The 21,897-nt window shown below is 40.8% G+C and overlaps 1 protein-coding gene across 7 annotated transcripts in view; it reads left to right on the top strand.

Annotated features, from left to right (window-relative positions):
• LOC122550134 (guanylate kinase-like) overlaps positions 1–21,897 on the top strand; it is a 49,147-nt gene that overhangs the window by 24,591 nt on the left and 2,659 nt on the right. For 5 of the 7 annotated variants that reach the window (XM_043690767.1, XM_043690770.1, XM_043690771.1 and 2 more), the window contains 6 exons: positions 821–934; positions 1,394–1,435; positions 8,647–8,743; positions 13,099–13,237; positions 18,706–18,790; positions 19,607–19,692. In XM_043690767.1, the coding sequence (XP_043546702.1) occupies positions 821–934; positions 1,394–1,435; positions 8,647–8,743; positions 13,099–13,237; positions 18,706–18,790; positions 19,607–19,692 (563 nt within the window). Of the gene's footprint in view, positions 1–820; positions 935–1,393; positions 1,436–6,222; positions 6,523–8,646; positions 8,744–13,098; positions 13,238–18,705; positions 18,791–19,606; positions 19,693–21,897 lie in introns of those variants that run through there. The other 2 variants (XM_043690773.1, XM_043690768.1) reach the window with 2 other exon arrangements.

Here is a 21,897-nt window from a genome sequence, read left to right as displayed (position 1 = left end):
GTGGTTTGAGGCAACCTGCAAAGTGTTTTTCTGTCCACAGGAACAATTTCATTGATTTATGCATAGTTTTGTTGTGTGACTATTCTCCACTCATTTGTTTTGCTAAAATAATGACGTTATTGGGAGACATTGTCTTTTTTTGTTGATTTCAGTTTACTGTGGGTCATGAGAGACTCAAATATATAAATAGATTATTTTCTGCATTATGACTAAGTTATGGGATAAATAGGTTGTGTTGCTATAAAATAGAATATTTTCAGTTCTACTGTGTCTCCAATGCTTATGCTGATATGATGTTAGATACTTTGAATATATGTTCCTCAGCCAACATTTAAGTAGGTGCAGGTATAGGCAATTCAGCCCCTTATGCCTGCTCCAACATTCAGTATGATCATGGCTGACTTGTGGCTAATTCCATATACCTGCCTTTGGCCCATATCCTATAATTTATATTGTGAAGCAAAGATATTATCTTTCTCAGATTTACAATTAATATCTGTCCTTATATCCACTGCTGTTTGTGGAAGAGAGTTCCAAGCACCTTTTGTATGTAGAAGTGCTTTCTAACATCTCTTCTGAACGGTCTGCACTTGTACCGATCACTTCCTGTGTTAGTTTATTCCCCGTCTTGGGAGCTGGAGGGGTAATGGTAAAGATCCCTCTAAGTGGACATGAAACTTAGAACTGAGGCACCTCTCTATGATGGATGTGGTAATTGAACCTATTATGCTTATGTGTGGGCTGGAATTCCTTCCATGCAGCTCTGGACAATGCTGGACCCATCTAATGAGTTATGAACAATTTTTTTTTAATTTTCCAGTAATGGCAAAGCCCAGGCCAGTGGTGGTTAGTGGACCTTCTGGAGCAGGCAAGAGTACTCTACTGAAGCTGCTTTTGGAGGAGTATGATCAAGTTTTTGGATTCAGCGTTTCTCGTTAGTAACTCTTTTAATCCTTCTCTTTCTAGCTCAGACTTTGCAAAGCAATTGTCTGTCTTCAGTGGTCTTGGTCTACCTGCTATTCGGCAGGTGTTCATATTTCGGATGTATGATAAATTACAGATTGTGCTGCTGATTTTTTAAAAAAAACCTGAATTCACAGTGGACACTTCAAATTTGTCCTGGCTAAGACTTGGTTCAAGTAATTTTAAGCTACTTTATTCCGAATATTCTGAGCAACGCTTATGGTCAGATTCATAAGTTATTAAATACATTTCTTCTCCAGTAAATGATATTGTTTTGCTTGCATCAAAACTGATTAATCAGACATTTTCAGGGGGCCTTCTTGTTGAGACTAATTTGTTAATGCATGCGGTTAGGATAATTGGCCTTGGATGTTTGTGAATATACTTTGTTCTAAGTGACATTTACTTGATGGTGTGAGTTGTTTTACAGATACAACAAGAAATCCAAGGCGAGGTGAAGAAAATGGTAGAGGTGAGCACCCATTTTATTTAACTTAAAATCAGATTCCCAAAGTTGTTGCAAAAATTTAAAAAGTCGATTAAATAACGTAAAGCACTTGTTAGGCATCAGTGGTTCTTCTGCTGGTTGGCAAGATGCAACGACTGGTGTGTTACACGGATGAGTGCTGATATCTCAACAGTTTATCGTTTATATAAATGGCTGTTGAAGTACAAGGGTATAGTTACTAAATTAAGTTTCCAAACAAAACATGATCCATTTATGCCTATTTTGTTTCTTGTTAACAAGCCAGCCTTCTATCAATGTGAATATGTTATACCTACAGCATGAGATTTTATTTTCCACAATAACCCTTGGGGCACCTTCAGGGTCTGTTTCCTCAATGTTGTTGGGTCAAAATCCTTGCATTCCCTCCCTAATAGCACGTGGACTGCCGTGGTTTAAAAAGGTGGCTCACCACCACTTTCTCAAGGGCAAGTACAGATAGAAACATAGGAAAGGAGCAGGAGATGGCCATTTGGCCCTTCAAGTCTGCTCCTCCATTCACCATGATCAGGGCTGATTGTCCAACTCAATAGTCTAGTCCTGTTTTCTTCCCATAACCTTTTGATCCCGTTCGCCCCAAGTGCTATTTCAGGCCGCCTCTTGAATACATTCAAAATTTCGGCATCAGCTACTTCCTGTGGTAATGAATTCCACAGGCTCGCCACTCTTTTTGGGTGAAGAAATGTTTCCTCACCTTCATCCTAAATGGTCCACCCCAAATCCTCAGACTATGAGCCCTGGTTCTAGGTGCACCCGCCATCAGGAATATCCTCCCAGCATCTATCTTGTCTAGTCCTGTTGGAATTTTATAAGTCTCTATGCGATACCCTCTCACTCATCTGAGCACCAGCAAAACCAACCCTAAACTAATCAATTTCTCCTCATATGTCATTCCTGCCATCCCTGGAATCAGCCTGGTAAACTTTCACTGCACTCCCTTGAGAGTAAAAGCATCCTTCCTCAGAAAAGGAGACCAAAACTGCACCCAATATTCTAGGTTTGGCATCACCGAGGCCCTGTATAACTGCAACAATGCATCCCTGCTCCTGTACTCCAAACATCTCGCAATGAAGGCCAGCATACCATTTACCTTCTTTACTGCCTGCTGCACCTGCATGCTTGCCTTCAGTGCATAAAAGTGGATAAAGGTGTACCCTAGAACTCTGTGGGAAGCAAGGGAAGCAATTACTTGGCCCCTTGCTAAAATATTTGTATAGTCAGAAGTGAGGTGCCGGAAGACTGGAGGGTGGCTAATGTGGTGCCACTTTTAAGAAAGATGGTAAGGAAAAGACAGGGAATTATAGACTGGTGGTCCTGACATTAGTTGTGGACAAGTTGTTGGAGGGAATTCTGAGGGACAGGATGTACATGTATTTGGAAAGGCAAGGACTGATTAGGGATAGTCAACATGGTTTTGTGCGTGGGAAATCATATCTCACAAACTTAATTAAGTTTATTGAAGAAGTAACGAGAGAATTGATGCGGGCAAAGCAGTGGATGTGATCTATATAGACTTCAGTAAGGCGTTTGACAAGGTTCCCCATGGGTCTGATTAGCAAGGTTAGATCTCATGGAATGCAGAGAGGACTAGCCATTTGGATACAGAACTGGCTTAGAGGTAGAAGACAGAGGGTGGTGGTGGTGGACGGTTGCTTTTCAGACTGGAGGCGTGTGACCAGTGGAGTGCCACAAGGATCGGTGCTGGGTCCAATACTTTTCATCATTTATATAAATGATTTGGATGTGAACATAGGAGGTATACTTAGTAAGTTTGCAGATGACACCAAAATTGGAGGTGTAGTGGACAGTGGAGAAGATCACCTCAGAGTACAGATCTGCCAATGGGCTGAGGAGTGGCAGATTGAGTTTAATTTAGATAAATGTGAGCGCTGCATTTTGGAAAAGCATATCTTAGCAGGACTTCTACACTTAATGGTAAGGTCCTAGGGAGTGTTGCTGAACAAAGAGACCTTGGAGTGCAGGTTCATAGCTCCTTGAAATTAGAGGTGCAGATAAGTAGGATAGTGAAGAAGGTGTTTGGTATGATTTCCTTTATTGGTCAGAGTATTGAGTCTAGGAGTTGGGAGGTCATGTTGTGGCTGTACAGGACATTGGTTAGGCCACTTTTGCAATATTGCATGCAATTCTGGTCTCCTTCCTATTGGAAGGATATTGTGAAACTTGAAAGGGTTCAGAAAAGATTTACAAGGATGTTGCCAGGATTGGACGGTTTTAGCTACTGGGAGAGGCTGAACAGGCTGGGGCTGTTTTCCCTGGAGGCTGAGGAGTGACCTTATAAAATCATTTATAAAATCTTGAGCATGGATAGGATAAGTAGACAAAGTCTTTTCCCCAGGGTAGGGCAATCCAGAACTAGACAGATAGATTTAGGGTGAGAGGGAAAAAATATGAAAGGGACCTAAGGGGCAACTTTTTCACGCAGAGGGTGGTGTGTGTGTGGAGTGAATTGTCAGAGGACAAGCTGGTACAATTGCAGCATTTAAAAGGCATATCTATGAGTACATGAATAGTAAGAGTTTAGAGGGATATGGACTAAGTGCAGGCAAATGGGACTAGATTAGGTTAGGATATCTGGTTGGCATGGATGGGTTTGACCAAAGGGTCTGTTTCCGTGCTGTACATCTCTATGACTCTATGACTGGTGCACAAGGACACCCAGGTTCCACTGCACACTGCCGTCTCCCAATTTAAAGCCTTCAGATAGTAATCTGCTGCCTTGGATTTCCTTCCAAAGAAATAACCTCACATTTATCCAATTACACTGCCAATAATTTGCCCACTCACCCAGATCATGCTGAAGGATCTCTGTGTCCTCATTGCAGTTCACCCTCCAACCCAACTTCATCTGCACACTTTCAGAGGTAATAATTGCTGGCACATCTAGCAATGCCCAGTGAATTTAAAAAAATCTTCTAGAAACCTAAGCACACTGCATCCATTGTTTCCCCTTTACCCACAGGTCATTACTATATTCCTCCTCCTTGAACTCCAGTAAACTGGACAAACATTTTTCCTTTTCACCAAAGGGCTTTGAAAATTTCCAAGTCATCAAGCAGAACTAAAAAAAACGTTGCCCTGCCTTAATTTACCCCATTGGGATTATTGACATTTAAAGTTGCCAAAGTCTCATAGCTGCTCTGAGATTAGAGAGAGATGACTGGTGATTTAACCTGAACTAGGTGTGAGGATGAGAAGGTGATACCTTCATAGTGACCTCAGCTAGTGCGGGAATGGAACTTGCACTATTGGTGTCCGTCTGCATCACAAACCACTGCCTAGCTAACTGAGAATCAATCCTTCCTCTCCGTACCATTCCACCCCAAACTCCTATCATCTTTCTTATGACAGGTGACTAGCTAAATGATTTTTATAATTTCCTGCTTTGTTTCCCCCCCTCCTTTTAAATAAAGGAGATACATTCACTGGCTTTCAATTTAATGGAACCTTTCCTGCGTCTCAAAGTTTGGAAATTTAAACCAATGAATCAACTGTCTCACTAGCCACTTCTTTTAAGATACTAGAATGCACTTGAATAGAAGTATCGGATCTCATAGAAATCTAGGTAATTCTAACAGGATTTCATTGGGTAAACACAGGACAGATGTTCCCAATGACTGGGGAACCCATTACCAAGGATCACAGTGTAATAAGAATTGGCCTTTTAAGACTGAGAATGAGGAGAAATTTCTTCACCCAGAAGTGGCAGGTCTGTGGAATGTTTTGCCATCGAAAGCAGTTTCAAGGAGGGAATAGATAAGATTAGGGATCAAAGGGGAAAAAACAGGAACATTGTGGCTGATCAACCAACACCGTATAATCACATTGACATTTTCCTGTTCCAATTTTTTGTTTTTAAGTCCATTAGTGGCTGGGGAGTTGTCCGACTACAGTGCCAATGATTTACTCGGTACTGTTTCCCTGGTGATTGTAATTTTCTTGGATTCCTCCATCCCTGTATTTCCTGATTTACCATTATTTCTGGGATGTTATTTGTTTGCTTTATATTGAAGACCTGTTCATTGCTCACTTTGCTTACTTATTTTTAAAAATACTCATTTTTAGAAACTCTTACTATCTTTCTAGCTACTTTTCTCTCTAAATTTCCCCTTTATTAATCTATCAGACATGCTTTGTTCTTTCACATTCTGCCCAATCTTCTGACCTGCCACCCGTATTTGTGTAATTAAATGTTTTGTCTTTAAATTTAATTTTTAATTAAACTGTTGTTTAATTTTAGTTAATAATGGCTGTAGGGTGCTCCCCTTGGAATTTTTACAGAGCATAAGATATAGAAACAAAGAAGATAGGAACAGGAGGAGACCATTCAGCCCTTCGAGCCCACTCCACCATTTATTACGATAATGGCTGATTGTCCAACTCAACAGCCTAATCCTGCTTTCTCCCCGTAATCTTTGATCCCATTTGCCCCAAGTACTATATTTAGCCGCCTCTTGAATAAGTTCAGTGGTTTGGCACCAACGACTTCCTCTGGTAATGAATTCCACAGGCTCACCATTCTTTAGGTGAAGAAATGTCTCCTGATCTCTGTCCTAAATGGTCCACCCCAAATCCTCAGACTGTGACCCCTGGTTCTGGATGCACCCACCATTGGGAACATCCTCCCTGCATCTACCCTGTCTAGTCCTGTTGGAATTTTATAAGTCTCTCTCCGATCCTCCCTCATTCGGGAGCAAAAACAACCCTAACCTAGTCAATCTCTCCTTATATGTCAGTCCCGCCATCCCCGGAATAAGCCTGGTAAACCTTTGCTGCACTCCCTTGAGAGTAAGAGCATCCTTCCACAGAAAAGGAGACCCAACTGCACCCAATATTCTAGGTGTGGCCTCACTGAGGCCCTGTATAACTGCACATCAACACATCCCTGCTCCTGTACTCAAAACATCTCACAATGAAGGCCAACAGACCATTTACCTTCTTTACTGCCTGTTGCACCTGCACCCTCACCTTCAGCGAGTGGTACTCAAGAACACCCAGGTCCTGCTGCCCACTGTCTTCAACTTGCAGCCATTCAGGTAGGAATCTGCCACCTTATTTTTGCTTCCAAAGTGAATAACCTCACATTTATCCAAATTATACTGCATCTGCCATTGATTTGCCCACTTACCCAACCTGTCCAGATCATACTGAAGGATCCCTGTGTCCTTGTCACAGTTCACCCTCCCACCCAACTTGGTATCATTTGTAAACTTTGAGATGTTACTTTTTGTTCCCTCATCCAAATTATTAATGTATACTATGAATAGCTGGCCTGCCAATTTAAAAAGAACCCATTAATTCATAACCTTTGTTTCCTCTCTGCCAACCAGTTTTCTCTCCATCTTCATACACTTACCCCAATCCCTTGCACTTTAATCTTGCACAATAATCTCTTATGTAGGACTTCGGACTTTCAGAAAGCATTTGACAAATATACCACATTGACTGGCTCCCCTTTGTCAACTCTACTAGTTACAACTTCATAGAATCCCAACAGATTTGTCAAGCATGATTAAGGAGCAGAATTAAAGCTATTTAGCCCGTCGAGTCTGCCATTCAATCACGGCTGATATGTTTCTTAGTCCCATTCTCCTGTATTCTCTCCGTAACCCTGATCCCCTTATTGTCAAGAGCCTATCCTTCTCTGTCTAAAATACATTCAATGACTTGGCCTCCGCAGCCTTCTGTGGCAATGAGCTTCACAGATTAACCAACCTCTGGCTGAAGAAATTCAATAGACAAGAGGCAATAGACAATAGGTGCAGGAGTAGGCCATTCTGTCCTTCGAGCCAGCACCACCATTCATTATAATCATGGCTGATCATCCTCAATCAGTATCCCCATAACCCTTGATTCCACTATCCTTAAGAGCTCTATCCAACTCTTTCTTGAAAGTATCCAGAGACTTGGCCTCCACAGCCTTCTGGGGCAGAGCATTCCATACAGCCACCACTCTCTGGGTGAAGAAGTTTCTCCTCAGCTCTGTTGTAAGTGGCCTACTCCTTATTTTTAAACTGTGTCCTCTGGTTCAGGACCCATCCATCAGCGGAAACATGCTTCCTGCCTCCAGTGTGTCCAATCCTTTAATAATCAATCAGATCCCCTCTCAGCCTTCTAAACTCAAGCGTATACAAGCCCAGTCACTCCAATCTTTCAGCGTAATATAGCCCCGCCATTCCTCCTTATCTCAGTTCTAAAGGATCGTCCCTTCACCCTTATGTATGGGGTGATTAATCCTAGATTGTTACATAATACCAAGTCAAGTATAACCTATTCTTTGGTTATCTCCAGAACGGCTGTTTGAGGAAAAAAACTATCCTGACAACATTTTCTGGCTCAACTGTGCCACTTTTACCATCTGATGTTTCCAGCATGTATGCAGATTAATATCCCCCATGACTATCACCATACCTTGCTGACTGGCTCAATTATTTCTTCCTTTTATACTCATTGTACCACATGGTTATTGTTTACCATTCCCACTGGTGATTTCTTGTTTTTATCATTTCTCACCTTTTACACAAACTGTTTCTACCTTCTGGCATTGTAAACTTGTTATCCATTGGTGCGTATACCATCTTGTAATATCACAGTGACCCTCCTCCTTTTCCCTAGCTTCCTGTCCTTCGTAAATGTCAGGTATCCTTCAATGTTTAGATTCCAATTTTTGTCATTTCTGGCCCCATGTGTCTGTGATGGCGATCAGATTGTACTTATTTATTCCAGTTTTTGCACTGAGATAATCTCTTCCGTTTTAAATGCTAAAACAATGCTAAAGAGCCTTTCGTTTTCAGATGTTAAAAATCCTTGAAAAGCAAGTTTAAACTTTTTACAGACCAGCTGATGTTCTCTACTCAATGACCAAAATTATTTTAGTCTCGCTGGTTTATGAGGAAATCTCCAAATTAACTACCTTCTTTATAGAATTATTACAATAGCATTGAATGGCTTCTATTTTGCCTGCACAAAAGTTTTCTATCACATTGATTATGCTGCATACTTTTAGATGTGGTGAGAGTGAAGATAATGTGAATATTCTTTTACTTTAGAACATTTTGAGTACTAAGGCTCAGCTGGTCTGGATTGTAACTGTGAATGTGCAAAATATTGTCTTAGAGTTTTGTAATAAGTCAAGTGTTTGGTCTGTGTACCCTACCTAGATTACTATTTTGTATCGAGAGAGGAAATGCTTCATGGCATTGATGCGGGAGAATTTATAGAAAATGCTGAGTTCTCAGGAAACATATATGGTACAAGGTAGGTGTTTGATCCTGGAGGTAACCTATTCATTAGGAGGCTTGGGCGCTTTAATGGGAATGATACCTTACCTCAGCCCATAAGATGAAGGAGCAGAAGTTGGCCCATTGAGTCTGCTCTGTGAGATCATGACTGATCTGATAATCCTCAACCTCATTTTCCTGCATTCCCCAGAACCCTTTATTCCCTTACTGATTAAAAATATCTCTCTCATCCTTGAATTTACTTAACAACCTAGCCTCAGCAGCCCTCTGTGGTAAAGAATCCTACAGATCTACTACCCTCTGAGAGAAGATATTCCTCCTCAACTCCTCATGTCTGATCCCTTATTTTGTGAGTCTGCCCTCTCGTCCTAGACTCTTCCATAGTGGAAACAACCTTTTCTGCATCTACTTTGTCAAGTCCCCTAAGAATCTTATATATTTCAGTAAAGTCACCTCTCATTGTCATATTCCAATGAGTGCAGGCCCAATTTACTCAATCAGTCGGCAGTCCTTCTGTAACTGGTATCAGCCTAGTGAACTATCTCTGGTCTGTCTGTATTGCCAGTATATCTTCCTCTACGTAAGGGGTCCAAAACTGTTTACAGAATTCCAGCTATGATCTGGCAAGTGCCTTTTATAGTTTTAGCAAAGCCTCCCTACTTTTATACTCCATTTCCTTTGAAACAAAGACCAACATTCCAATATTACCTGCTGATCTTGGATGCTTGTTTTTTGTGACTTGTGACTCATTGTGACTGCAGAACTAGATTCCTTTGTTCTGTAGCTTTCTGCAGCTTTTCTCCATTTGTATAGTATTCAGTTCTTCTGTTCTATCTGCCACTTCGTACTTCTCCTCATTAGATTCTAGCTGCCAGATTTTTGCCCACTTGTCTAATCTGCCTGTATCCCGCTGTCTGGATCAGTGGTGCTGGAAGAGCACAGCAATTCAGGCAGCATCCGAGGACAGGCAAAATCGACGTTTCGGGCAAAAGCCCTTCATCAGGAATAAAGCCTCTGTTTTTACCTCTGTATCCCGCTGTGTCATCCTCACCACGTGGCTTCCTGCCTATTTTTGTGTCATCTGCAAACTTGGTTATAGTAGATTCACTTTCCTCATCCAAGTCGCTAATGGCCCTAGTATTGATCTTTGTGGCACACCACTAGTTTTGGGTTTCCATTCTGAAAATTTCCCACTTTATCCCAACTCTCTGTCTTCTGTTAGTTAGACAATCCTATATCCATGCTCATAAACTACCCCAAACACTGTGGGCTCTTATGAAGTTGATTGTGTCATATCTTATCAAACGCTGGGGCAGGCAATGGCATAGTAGTATTATCGCTGGACTATCGCTGGTCATGAGACCCAGGTAATATTCTGGGGACGCAGGTTCAAGTCCTTCCACAACAGATAGTAGAATTTGAATTCCAAAAAAAATGCTGAAACATTGATTATTGGAAAGGCCTGTGACAAGTGGAGTGCCACAAGGATCGGTGCTGGGTCCACTGCTTTTCATCATTTATATAAATGATTTGGATGTGAGCATAAGAGGTATAGTTGGTAAGTTTGCAGATGACACCAAAATTGGAGGTGTAGTGGACTGCGAAGAGGGTTAACTCAGATTACAACGGGATCTCGATCAGATGGGCCATTGGGCTGAGAAGTGGCAGATTGAGTTTAACTCCCATAAATGCGAGGTGCTGCATTTTGGGAAAGCAAATCTTAGCAGGACTTATACACTTAATGGTAAGGTACTACAGAGTGTTGCTGAACAAAGAGACCTTGGAGTGCAGGTTCATAGCACCTTGAAAGTGGAGTTACAGGTAGATAGGATAGTGAAGAAGGTGTTTGGTATGCTTTCCTTTATTGGTCAGAGTGCTGAGTACAGGAGTTGGGAGGTCATGTTGCGGCTGTCTAGGACATTGGTTAGGCCACTGTTGGAATATTGCATGCAATTTTGGTCTCCTTCCTATCGGAAAGATGTTGTGAAACTTGAAAAGGTTCAGAAAAGATTTACAAGGATGTTGCCAGGGTTGGAGGATTTGAGCTATAAGAAGAGGTTGAATAGGCTAGGGCTGTTTTCTCTGCAGCTTCGGAGGGAGGGGTGACGTTATGGAGGTGTATAAAATTATGAGGGGCATGGATAGGATAAATAGACACAGTCTTTTCGCTGGTGTGGGGGAATGCAGAACTAGGGAGCATAGGTTTAGGATGAGAGGGGAAAGATATAAAAGAGACCTTCGGGGCAACTTTTTCACGCAGGGGTGGTACATGTATGGAATGAGCTGCTAGGGGAAGTGGTGGAGGCTGGTACAATTGCAACGTTTAAATGGCATCTGGATGGGTATATGAATAGGAAGGGTTTGGAGGGATATGAGCCAGGTGCTGGCAGGTGGGACTAGATTGGGTTGGGATATCTGGTCGGCATGGACGGGTTGGACCGAAGGGTCTGTTTCCATGCTGTACATCTTTATGACTCCATGACTTGATGTCCACAATGTACATTGGTATTCAAACATAAATTAATTATCTATTGGGCAGAGTTGTCCATTTCTAAAGATTCTCAAAATAGATGTCAGAAAGCTGCTAATTCAAATTCTATTAAATCCCCTTCAGAGTTCACTCAGCCTTTTAAATGAGTAATCCATTTAGTAACATGTTGTATCTGTTGTATAGTCATAGTCATAGAGATGTACAGCATCGAAGCAAACCCTTCAGTCCAACTCGCCCATGCCGACCAGATATCCCAACCTAATCCAGTCCCACTTTCCAGCACCCGGCCCATAAATCTTTTAAATGTTGCAGTTGTACCAGCCTCCACCACTTCCTCTGGCAGCTCATTCCATTCACGTACCACCCTCTCTGTGAAGAAGTTGCCCCTCCGGTCTTCTTCTCACCCTCAACCTATGCCCTCTAGTTCTGGACTCCCCAACCCCAGGAAAAAGACTTTGTCTATTTATCTTATCCATGGCCCACATGATTTTATAAATGATTTTATACGGTCACCCCTCAGCCTCCGATACTACAGGGGAAACAGCCCCAGCCTATTCAGCCTCTCCCTCTAAGTACTCAGCAGCTCCATCTTTGAGCATATGTGAACAACATAGATCCTTTATTCTGTGACTCGCCACTAAAATGGCAGCATGTGGCCTGGATTTCCAAACACTTAACCCCGGTACCACCACCACCACCACCTGCCAGCAGCATCGATGAGATGCCTCCACCAGCTGGTGCCCATTGTCACTACCATATGTTCAGCTAACCAACTTCTCCCCAAAGAGAGAAGCTGTAAAAAGAAAGAAATAACAATAGTCAATGGAGGAAGTATTGCTCTGCTTCTTGAACAATTTTGCATTGTTGGAGAGCAACAAAAATACCAAAATAATGAAATTCATCTGATTAAAAGAAAAACTACAAAGGACAAAAAGGAGAGTCAGCATCTGAAAAGGATAGGTAAATGTGACTATTCAAGAGATCGCACTGGGACAGACAATTTTCTTAGACTGCCTTTTTCTGCCATTTGGTTAGATTATGGCTGATCTATATTAACTTAACCTTGGTTCTGCAACCCTTAATACCATTAGCTAGCAATCTTATCAATTTCACTTTTGAAATTTTCAATTGACCCCTAGCTTCATTGAGAAAGTCCCAAATTGGGAGGTGATGACCTAGTGGTATTATCATTGGATTATTAATCTAGAGAGCCAGGAAATGTTCTGGGGAAACAGGTTTGAACCCCAAATGGCAGATGGTGGAAATTGAATCAATTTTTAAAAAGTCTGGAATTAAGATTCTAGTGATGACTATGGAACCGTTGTCAATTGTCGGCAAATCCCATGTGGTTCACTAATGAGCTTTAGAGAGAGAACTCTGTCATCCTTACCTGGTTTGGGCTCCATGTGTCCAACAGCAATGTGGTTGACACCTAACTGTTCACTGAGCTATTAGGAATGGGCAATAAATGCTGGACTAATCAGTGATATCCTCATCTTGTTGATGAATAAAAAAAAAAGATTTCTAATAACCTTTGTGTGAAGAGGTGCCTTCTGTCATCACCTTTGAATGGCCGAGGCTTAACTTTAAGATTCTGACCCCATATTCTGGACTGCTTCTATGTCACCCAGTAAGAGCAAATGTATCTTGTAAAGTGCTGTAGTCACTTTAAATTCTTCAATTATATTATCCTATCATCTCTTAGATTTAAGAGAACATAAATCTAATCTACTAATTTCTGTTTTGGAAGTATTCGAGTAATTTTGTATTGTGTTTTGGGTTCATGTTGTAACTGGAAAATCTATATTTAGAGATTTTTCTCCTGGAATAATATCAGCATGTGTCCTGATAATAAACTGACTCTTATTTTTCACTTTCAGTAAAAAAGCAGTGCAGGAGGTGCAAGCCAGAAACCAAATCTGTATTCTTGATATCGACATGCAGGGTGTGAGGAATATCAAAAAAACAGACCTGTGCCCAATTTATATTTCCATTCAACCACCGTCATTTGAAATTCTTGTAAGTACAGTTCTGAGACCTGTCACTGCCTTTAGGCTCGCGAGGTGCTTTTCATGAAACCAAGTTTTAATCATACAAATGGAATGAAGTGTCTTTACTTAAAGGAATACTCCTCAAGTGCCATCATAAAAGTCCAATCTGCAGCTGATGATTGGATGAATATGGAAAGATTTGTGCATTTATTTTTTATTTTTAATCAGAGTCTGGTTGCCATGGTACCTCACTGGTCCAACTAGGCTGAGTGTGATTGATTCGAATGAAACAACAAACAAAATAAATAATATTGTTTCCAATTTATACCAAATAGATGTAGATAGTCTTTAAAGTTGTGTAATTCAGTCAAGTTTGCAGAATGTTGTGAAAATATTTTGTTGCTTTGGAACAGAGGGGCAGGAGTATGTCATTCAGCCCCTCGAGTCTTCCATCATTCAGTTAGATAGAACATAGAAGAAATACAGCACAGAACAGATCCTTTGGCCCACGATGTTGTGCCGAGGTTTAATCCTAATGTAAAATATAATAATTTAACCTACGCACCCCTCAACTCACTGCTGTCCATGTACATGTCCAGCAGTCACTTAAATGTCCCCAATGACTCTGCTTCCACCACCACCGCGGCAACGCATTCCATTCATTCACAACTCTCTGCGTAAAAATATTATCTGGGTCTTTGGATTAATAGTCCTGCAGTAATACTACTCCGCCATCACCGCCCCTTGGCTGATCAGTGGCTGGACTCCATATACCTGCCGTTGACCCATATCCCTTAATGCCTTTGCTTAACAAAAAGTTCTCTCTTTCAAATTTAAATTAACAACTGATCTAGCATCCACTGCTGTTTGTGGAAGAGAGTTCCAAACATTATCACTGTCTGTGTGAAGAAGTGCTTCCTAACATCTCTCCTGAACAGTCTTACCTGATTTCTCAGACTATGCCCCTTGTTCTAGAATTCCCAACTCGTGGAAATAGATTATCTTTCTCTACCCTATCTCCTGTTAATATCCTGATGACTACAATCAGATCACCCCTTAATCTTCTAATTTTTCAGAAAATAGGCCTAATTTGTATAATCTCTCCTCATACCTTAACTCCTGAAATCCAGGCATTATTCTTGTAAGCTACATTGTACTCCTTCCAAGGCCAACCTATCCTTCCTCAGGTGCCCAATCTACACTCACTCCAAGTGGGGGCTAACCAGAGTTCTGTGTAATTGCAGTATTAATTCTGCATCCTTGTACTCTAGTCCTCTGGATATAAAGACCAACCTTTCTTAGCTTTCTTGTTTATGTTCTGCATCTGTTTGTGACATTTTAAAAATCTGTGCACCTGAACCTTCAAGTCTCTCTGAACTTCTACTGTATTTAACTTCACACTCTCTATAAAATAGCTTGATCTATCCTTTCTCAGTTCAAAATGGATATCCTATTGCTAATTTTGCCCATTCACTTAGTGTTTATGCTATCGTCTGCACTGTCTATGATGCTACCTAACTTTGTGTAATTAGCAAATCTGGATATATGACTTTCTGTATCGTTATCCAAGTCATTTATAAATAATGTGAATAATTGAGCTCCTAACACAAATCATTGTGGGATACCACTGGTCACTCTCTGCTGATTTAAATACCTACTAAATATCAGTACTTTTTGTCACCTGACACTCTGCCATTTTGCCGTCAATGCCATGGGCTTCTACTTAGTTAACAGTCTCCTTTATGGGACTTTATTAGATGCCTCTGGAAGTCCATATAAGAGCATCATAGACATTCCCTTGTCCACTACATTATCACCTCTTCAAACAATTTAATGAGGTTCGTCAGGCATGACCTACCTGTCTTTAATCCGTGCTGGCTCTCCCTGATTTAACTGAAAATTTTCAAGGTGTTCGGTTGCCCCATCTTTGATTATAGACTTCAACAATTTCCCCACCAAAAGTGTTCTACTAACTGATCTATAATTCCCTGGTTTTCCTCTTTCACTGTTCTTTAAAAAGCAAAGTCACGTGGAATTTTCCAATCCAGAGGGAGGACTCCTGTATCTGAGGAACTCAGAAAAATTATAGTTAGAGTTTCTTTAGTGTGCTCCTCTACTTCCTTTAACACCCATGGATGGGAACAGTCGGGTCCTGGGGATTTGTCATTCTTTGATTCCACTAATTTCCTCATTACTGATGCTTTACTTGCATTAATTTGGTTGAGTCCTCATTCTCAATACACGATTAATTTCTTTTGGGACTTTGGATAAGCTACTGTCCTTTTCTTCTGCAAATACTGAGGCAAAGAAGCTATTCAACATCTGCCATTTCTCCAGAGTCATTGACAATATCCCCACTTTCAGTCTTAAGTCAGCCAACATTGTTCTTGATTGCCTGCTTTTCCCCTTAATGTAATTGTAATGTTTTCTCTTTCTTTGTTTAACATCCATTTCACATTTGGATTCACTAGGTGAAAGTTAACTTCCATCCCCAAGCAATATTCTCTATCTTTAATTGCAGTACAAATCATTAGGTGTGTTTAGAAAAAATTGTAATGTTATTATTAAGTGGTAAGAGAAATCATTTGTATTTATCACTATAAATAACTGTACCCCCTTCACATTGTCAGAAATACAATTTTTCCAGTCTTCTCTAGGGAGACAGGAATTTTAAGTGATTGCTGATGTAAGTGTTTTTAAATGTCATTCAGTGCTGAATTCAGAACAAGTGGTAAATGCAAGAAGCATGCTTATAATAAGGCGTACACAACTTCTAAACACACTTGAAACAGATTCAATAATAGCTGTTAGAATGGCGTTGGCGGAGACAGCAGAATACTGGGCTGTAGGTAAATAACAGAAAATTGGAATTAATTCATTGAATCTTTAAAAGCTAGTACAGACATGAAGGGTTGAAACTTCCCACTTACAACTGTGTAAAGTCAGACTATTCCAATTCTAGGCCTATCAAGTCTGCGCTGACTCTTTTGAAGAGAAATTGACTAACTCTTTATACTAATGGGAAACATTTCTCCCAATCTGTTCTGACTATGCTCCTCAAACATTGGACACCTCCAAACAAATTCCCCTCAGCATTCTCTGCTCTAAAGAAAACAATCCCAGCCCTTTTAGTCTTTCTTCATAGCTGAATCGCTCCAGCCCCGACAACAACGTGGCCTCTCTTCTTCACCCTCTCTAGTGCAATCACATCCTTCCTATAGTGTGGCAACCAGGACTGCACACAGTACTTAAGCTGTGGCCTAACATTCTAGATGCCTCCATCATAACCTCCTTGTTCTTGTATTCAGTACCTTAACCACTTTGTGTATGGGTTCAGCTATCCTCAATGATCTCTAGCTTAAATAATATCCTTCCTACACCAGAACTGGATGCAGTATTCCAGAAGACGCCTCACTAATATCTTGTACAACCTCAACGTGACTTCCCAACTCCTATAATCAAAGGACTAGCATGAAGGCCATTTGGCACGCTTGCCTTCATGCCTTTTTAACCACCCCGTCTATATGTGTCACAAACTCCAAAGAATTATGTTCCTGAACTCTTTGGTTCCTCTGTTCCACAGCACTGCCCAAGGTCTTACCATTAATTGTATAAGCCCTACCCTTATTTGTTGTGCCAGTACTCGCTTTTATCCGGATTGAATTCCATCTGCTGTTTTTCAGCCCATTGACCCATTTGATCAAGATCCCTTTGTAATCTAAGAAAACCTTTTTCACTGTTTACTATGCCACCAATTTTGGTGTTGTCCACAAGCTTACTAATCATGCCTTCTATATTCTCACCCAAATGATTTATGTAAATAACAAGCAAAAGAGGCCCTAGCACTGATCCCTGGTGACAGGCCTCCAGTCCAAAATGCAACTCTCCACCACCACTATTTCCTGCTGTTAAGCCAATTATGTATCCAACGGGCAATCTCACCCTGAATCCTTGTGACCTAACTTTACTAATTATTCTACATGCAGAACCTTGTTGGAGACTTTATGAAAGTCCAAGTAAACACCGTCTATCGCTCTGCCCTCATCAATCTTTTTGGTAACTTCCTTAAAAAAAAGTTTGTGGAATACGATTTTCCTTGCACAAAACAGTGCTGACTATCCCTAATCAATTTTTGTCTATAAATTGTATTTTTTATAATCACCTCTAACAATTTACCCACAACTGAAATCAAACTCTGTCTATAGTTCCCTGGTTTCTCCTTACAACCTTTCTAAACAAAGGTACAACATTAGCCACCCTCCAGTTATCAGACACCTCGCCCATAGTTATAGATGATACAAATATTTCTGCAAAGGGCCTCTCTTTCCTCCCTTTTCACTTTTTCATTCTGGGTTACATTAGATCAGGTCCCAGAGCTTCATCCATCTTTATATTCTCTAAGACCACCTGAACTTCCTCTTCTGTAATGTGAACTGTTAAAACATCAAAATTTCTTTGTGTTCTGTAGTCTCCCTTTCTTTCTACACAGTAAAAATTGACGTGAAATATTTATTTAGTATCTCTCCCCACCTCCTGGGGTTCAACAAAAATATCACTTTGTTGCTGTTTAAGGGGCCTTACCTTCAAAGTTCCATTTGTTTTGCCCGAGAGTGGCGGGAATCTTAAGACATTTAAAGTATTTAGCTGAGCACTTTAAATGCCATTGTATACAAGGGTATCGGCCAAATGCTGGAAAAGGGAATTGCAATAGGTACATGTCTGACAACTGGCACAGACATAATCTTGCAATATGTTTTGTCACTTAAAATGTATGTACATGCATCTCGTGGTCCCTCTATCCATGAGCAATCTTTAGAACTGTCATCTTTTGAAAGCTACTTGAAATGCAGGGTAATTAAGAATAAAATAAACATTGTTGTGTTTGGCAACATGATGGAAAATCGAGAAATTATTTTGACTTTTCCTCAAGAGTTTTTTTGGAGTTTGCCACAAGAGTTTTCTTGAGTACCATTGGCAAAAATTCAAGCACCATTTGGACCCAAGGATTTCAAGATATTTCTGACTGGGCAAGCTTTACTGGATCCATCTGTGTCCATGTTCCAAGTACTGAACCCGGCTTTTCGTGTTGGGATCAGGCGAAATATTGAGATTTGGATTCGGTTTAGTAGCTGGAACATGTTGACAGGTACAGAATGGATTTCACATTCATTCACATGGATTTTTCAATTATTTTATTCACATATTTATGAAGATGGAAAAACAACTTGTGATTTGCTTGAATTTATATTAAAAAAAGCAGCTTAAAAATGAATTTTGTCCACAAGCCTGGACTTCCTGTTTGACTACACAGGCTACCTCTGAGCCTTTCAAAGAAAATTGTCATTTGTAGAATTTCCAAGTTAAATACGTCATTGAAGTCTCCAGTAACTTTGACATTACAATTTATTTTTAAGCTATTTGTTGGAGTAAACCTGTATTGAATTAAATTCGGTTGGAATTTTTAAAGTTAACTTAATCTATAAAATCCATTTTTAGGAACAACGACTGAGACAGAGAAAAACTGAAACTGAGGAAAGTTTGCAAAAGAGGTTGGCAGCAGCAAAATTGGACATGGAATTCAGTAAGTATTTGAACAAATATTTGCTGATGTTCTATCTGTGTTTTGTACCAGTAAAACTTCCTATTTATGATGGTGGCATGTAGCAGTAACAGTGTAGAATACTGGGTATAGCTAAAATGCATATTATCATGTACTATATTTGAATAGAGTCATAGAGATGTGCAGCATGGAAACAGATCCTTCGGTCCAACCCGTCCATGCCGACCAGCTATCCCAACCCAATCTAGTCCCACCTGCCAACACCTGGCTCATATCACTCCAAACCCTTCCCATTCATATACCCATCCAAATGTCTTTTAAATGTTGTAATTGTACCAGCCTCCACCACTTCCTCTGGCAGCTCATTCCATATGCGTACCACCCTCTGCATGAAAAAACTGCCCCTTAGGTCTCTTCTATATCTTTCCCCTCTCACCCTAAACCTATGCCCTGTAGTTCTGGACTCCCCCACCCTAGGGAAAAGACTGTGTCTATTTATTCTATCCGTGCCCCTCATAATTTTGTAAGCCTCTCTAAGGTCATCCCTCAGCCTCTGGCGCTCCAGGGAAAACTGCTTCAGCTTGTTCAGCCTCTCCCTGTAGCTCAAATCCTCTAGCCATGGCAACATCCTTGTAAATCTTTTCTGGACCCTTTCAAGTTTCACAACATCTTTCCAATAGGAAGGAGACCAGAATTGCACGCAATATTCCAACAGTGAATAACTTCAAAGCACAGGCAGGCGCATAGCTGAGATTTTTTTGAAATAGAAATAAATTGGGATGGAGTTAGGATGATCAATACAATGAAACATGTCTGTGATAAATCTTTGTCCTGCAGGTAAGGAGCCTGGTATATTTGATGAAGTACTAATTAATGATGTTTTAGAAGATACCTATATTCGGTTGAGATCGGTTCTTAGTGAGGTAAGCTAAAGGTGGATCAGCCTGCACATTTTATCTTTAGTGAGAGCACTGATCTAATAGTATACTAAACCTTTTTGCTGGTTCTAACGTGGCCATTTTAACCTGATGAGAACAAAGTAGTATGCTGTAAAATCAACTGTATGATCACTCCTTCGGTTGTTATGGGGGATTTCAACATGCAGGTAGACTGGGAGAATCAGGATGGTATTGGACCTCAAGAAAGAGACTTTGTGGAGTGCCTCCGAGATGGATTCTTAGAACAGCTGGTGCTGGAGCCGACCAGGGAGAAGGCAATTCTGGATCTGGTATTGTGCAACAAACCAGAAATGATCAGGGACCTCGAAGTGAAGGAGCCATTGGGAAGTAGTGACCATAATACAATAAGCTTCAATCTGCAATTTGAGAGGGAGAGGGTACAATTGGAAGTGACAATATTTCTGTTGAATAAAGGGAACTATGGAGCTATGAGGGAGGAGCTGGCCAAAGTTCAATGGTGCAATACCTTAGCAGGGATGACAGTGGAGGAACAAGGGCGGATATTTCTGTGTATAATGCAGAAGATGCAGGATCAGTTCATTCCAAAAAGGAAGAAAGATCCTAGGAAGAGGCATGGGTGGCCGTGGCTGACGAGGGAAATTAAGAAACATATAAAGTTAAAAGAGAAAAAGTATAACACAGCAAAGATAAGTGGGAAAACGGAGCACTGGGAAGCTTTTAAAGGCTGTCAGTTCAGAAATGTTTTTGATATATGGTAGTGTGGCTAGTCCTTTGGGTTGTGGCATGTCCTCATTCTGTTATCTTTCCCTTTGGCATCTGTTGATGGAATTGCGGGGGTATCCGTTTTTGGCGAATACATTGTGTTCTTCTTCCTCTTTTTGCAGTTCTGTGTACTGCAATATGTTGTGGCCCTTTTGAACAGTGTCTTGATGCAACTTCTTTTGTGTGTGTTGGGGTGGTTGCTTTCGTAGTTTAGGACTACGAAAGATCCTAGGAGGAGGCATGGGTGGGGGCCGTGGCTGATGAGGGAAGTTAAGAAACATATAAAGTTAAAAGAGAAAAAGTATAACACAGCAAAGATAAGTGGGAAAATGGAGGACCCGGAAGCTTTTAACGAACAACAGAGGATTACTAAGAAGGAATTACGCAGAGAAAAAATGAGGTACGACGGTAAACTGGTCAAAAATATAAAGAAGGATAGTAAAAGCTTTTTTAGGTATGTGAAAGACAAAAAAATGGTTAAAACTAAAATTGGGCCCTTGAAGACAGAAACAGGGGAATATATTACAGGGAACAAAGAAATGGCAGAAGAATTGAATTGGTACTTCAGATCTGTGTTCAATAAAGAAGGATAGTAAACGCTTTTTTAGGTAGGTGAAAGGCAAAAAAATGGTTAAAACGAAAATTGGGCCCTTGAAGACAGAAACAGGGGAATATATTACAGGGAGCAAAGAAATGGCAGAGGAATTGAATTGGTACTTCAGATCTGTGTTCATTGGGGAAGACACAAGCAATCTCCCTGAGGTAACAGTGGCTGAAGGACCTGAACTTAAGGGAATTCATATTTGCCAGAATTGGTGTTGGAGAGACTGTTAGGTCTGAAGGTTGATAAGTCTCCGGGGCCTGATGGTCTACATCCCAGGGTACTGAAGGAGGTGGCTCGAGAAATCGTGGATGCGTTGGTGATTATTTTCCAGAGTTCGATAGATTCGGGATCAGTTCCTGCGGATTGGAAGGTGGCTAACGTTGTAGCACTTTTTAAGAGAGGTGGGAGAGAGAAAGCAGGAAATTATAGACCAGTTAGTCTTACCTCAGTGGTGGGAATGATGCTGGAGTCTATTATAAAGGATGAAATTACGACACATCTGGATAGTAGTAACAGGATAGGTCAGAGTCAGCATGAATTTATGAAGGGGAAATCATGCTTGACTAATCTTCTGGAATTTTTTGAGGATGTAACTCTGAAGATGGTCGAGGGAAATCCAGTAGATGTAGTGTACCTGGACAGAAAGCTTTTGATAAAGTACCACATGGGAGGTTAGTGAGCAAAATTAGGGCACATGGTATTGGGGGCAAAGTTGGATTGAAAGTTGGTTGGCTAATAGGAACCAAAGGGTAGTGATAAATGGCTCCATTTCGGAATGGCAGGCAGTGACCAGTGGGGTACCGCAGGGATCAGAACTGGGACCACAGCTTTTTACAATATAT

Source organism: Chiloscyllium plagiosum, chromosome 5 (assembly GCF_004010195.1).
Source record: "Chiloscyllium plagiosum isolate BGI_BamShark_2017 chromosome 5, ASM401019v2, whole genome shotgun sequence".
NCBI lineage: Eukaryota > Metazoa > Chordata > Chondrichthyes > Orectolobiformes > Hemiscylliidae > Chiloscyllium > Chiloscyllium plagiosum.
The sequence above is the reverse complement of the archived record's forward strand: the minus strand, read 5'-3'. Positions and strand labels throughout refer to the sequence as shown.